Source organism: Phalaenopsis equestris, unplaced genomic scaffold (genome assembly GCF_001263595.1).
Source record: "Phalaenopsis equestris unplaced genomic scaffold, ASM126359v1 Scaffold000203, whole genome shotgun sequence".
Taxonomy (NCBI): domain Eukaryota; kingdom Viridiplantae; phylum Streptophyta; class Magnoliopsida; order Asparagales; family Orchidaceae; genus Phalaenopsis; species Phalaenopsis equestris.
The window spans coordinates 1,105,896-1,107,430 of NW_018164645.1; the positions used below are offsets into that span (position 1 = coordinate 1,105,896).

General features: G+C 38.0%; 1 protein-coding gene across 1 annotated transcript in view; it reads left to right on the forward strand.

Annotated features, from left to right (window-relative positions):
- The window catches only part of LOC110022931 (ABC transporter B family member 20-like), a 10,034-nt gene that overhangs the window by 7,573 nt on the left and 926 nt on the right, over window positions 1–1,535 (forward strand). The window contains exon 11 of the mRNA XM_020722097.1: window positions 825–1,532. Coding sequence (XP_020577756.1) covers window positions 825–1,532 — 708 coding nt within the window. The remainder of the gene's footprint in view (window positions 1–824; window positions 1,533–1,535) is intronic.

A 1,535-nucleotide genomic window follows, 5' to 3' on the forward strand; every position in this document is an offset into this window, starting at 1 on the left:
TAGTATCAACCTGGTTAGGCGGAATTCTTTTCACTCGTAAATGCTTGATAAACTGTTTTTTACATATTATTATCTTTGGAGTACAGGAAATTTGGTTTTAGGTTAGTTTTTGGATTTTCTTTATTGAATTTAGCATGAATTATTCTTTGATAATATTAGGTTTGAGTTTTGAATCATTTATAAATATTTTTATTTAAAAATATATAGGTTTATCTGTTTAACTCTATTTCTATTTATTTTAAATGGGAATTCTTGGCTTGTATTTTGGATGAGTTGATTGTTGATTTACATACATGCCACCCAATTCTTATGCATTTGCATATCTATCTCCTGTACTTTACTTTTGTGCATTTATACCCTCCAAATATTTTATATCACATAAAAAATACCACTATTTTAACTTTTAAAAAGTGAAATACGCCTTTTCATGCATAGGTGAGAGGCATACATGTAAAAGATTGAACTTTATGTGTTAGATATGTAAATACATAAGAATTGAGTGGTCAGAATGGAAATCTTCTTATAAATTTTCGTTAATTTCATATTCTCTCTCTTTTTTTGGACCCCTTGCGTTTTATCTCCTTTTATTTTGCTGCAACTTTATATCATTTCTGTTATCAAAGTCCAGTTCCTGCATTTGTGGATATCTGCTCCTGCATCCTGATTTGCTTGATCTATTTTCGTTTTCTTGAAGCTGCATGTGATTCTTGCTTGGTCATGCACACAATCCCAATCTCGTGCCCTCCGTTGCATGACCCAAACGTCGCCTGATGTTGGTAATCTTATATTTGAAAATAGGATTAATTATAGATCATTGGTTGCAGAAATTGTGGCTTGCTGGATTTTCAAAGGGCATTCAGGAGATGCACAGGAAAGCCTCTTTGGTCCTGGAAGATGCTGTCAGGAACATCTACACTGTTGTGGCATTCTGTGCTGGTAACAAGGTCATGGAACTATACAGATTGCAGCTCAGCAGGATATTGAGCAAGAGCTTTCTTCATGGCATAGGTATTGGCTTCGCCTTCGGTTTTTCCCAGTTTCTTCTTTTTGCCTGCAACGCTCTACTACTCTGGTACATCGCTTTGTCGGTACATGACGGCCGGCTAAAACTAGTCACTGCACTCAAAGAATACATGGTTTTCTCCTTTGCCACCTTCGCTTTAGTTGAGCCCTTTGGTCTGGCTCCTTACATTCTCAAGCGGAGGAAGTCCCTCACTTCTGTATTTGAAATCATCGACCGTGTTCCCGTTATCGATCCAGATGATAACACCGGTGTCAAACCGCCTTCCGTATACGGCAGCATCGAGTTTAAAAATGTCGATTTTTGCTACCCAACTCGTCCAGAGTTAACTCTGTTGAATAACTTCAGTCTCAAAGTTGACGGGGGACAAACTGTAGCTGTTGTTGGCGTTTCAGGTTCCGGAAAGAGCGCGATAATCTCTCTGATCGAAAGATTCTACGATCCCGTCGCCGGTCAGATCCTTTTGGATGGCCGTGATCTAAAACAATTTAATATCAGATGGTTGCGAAGACCA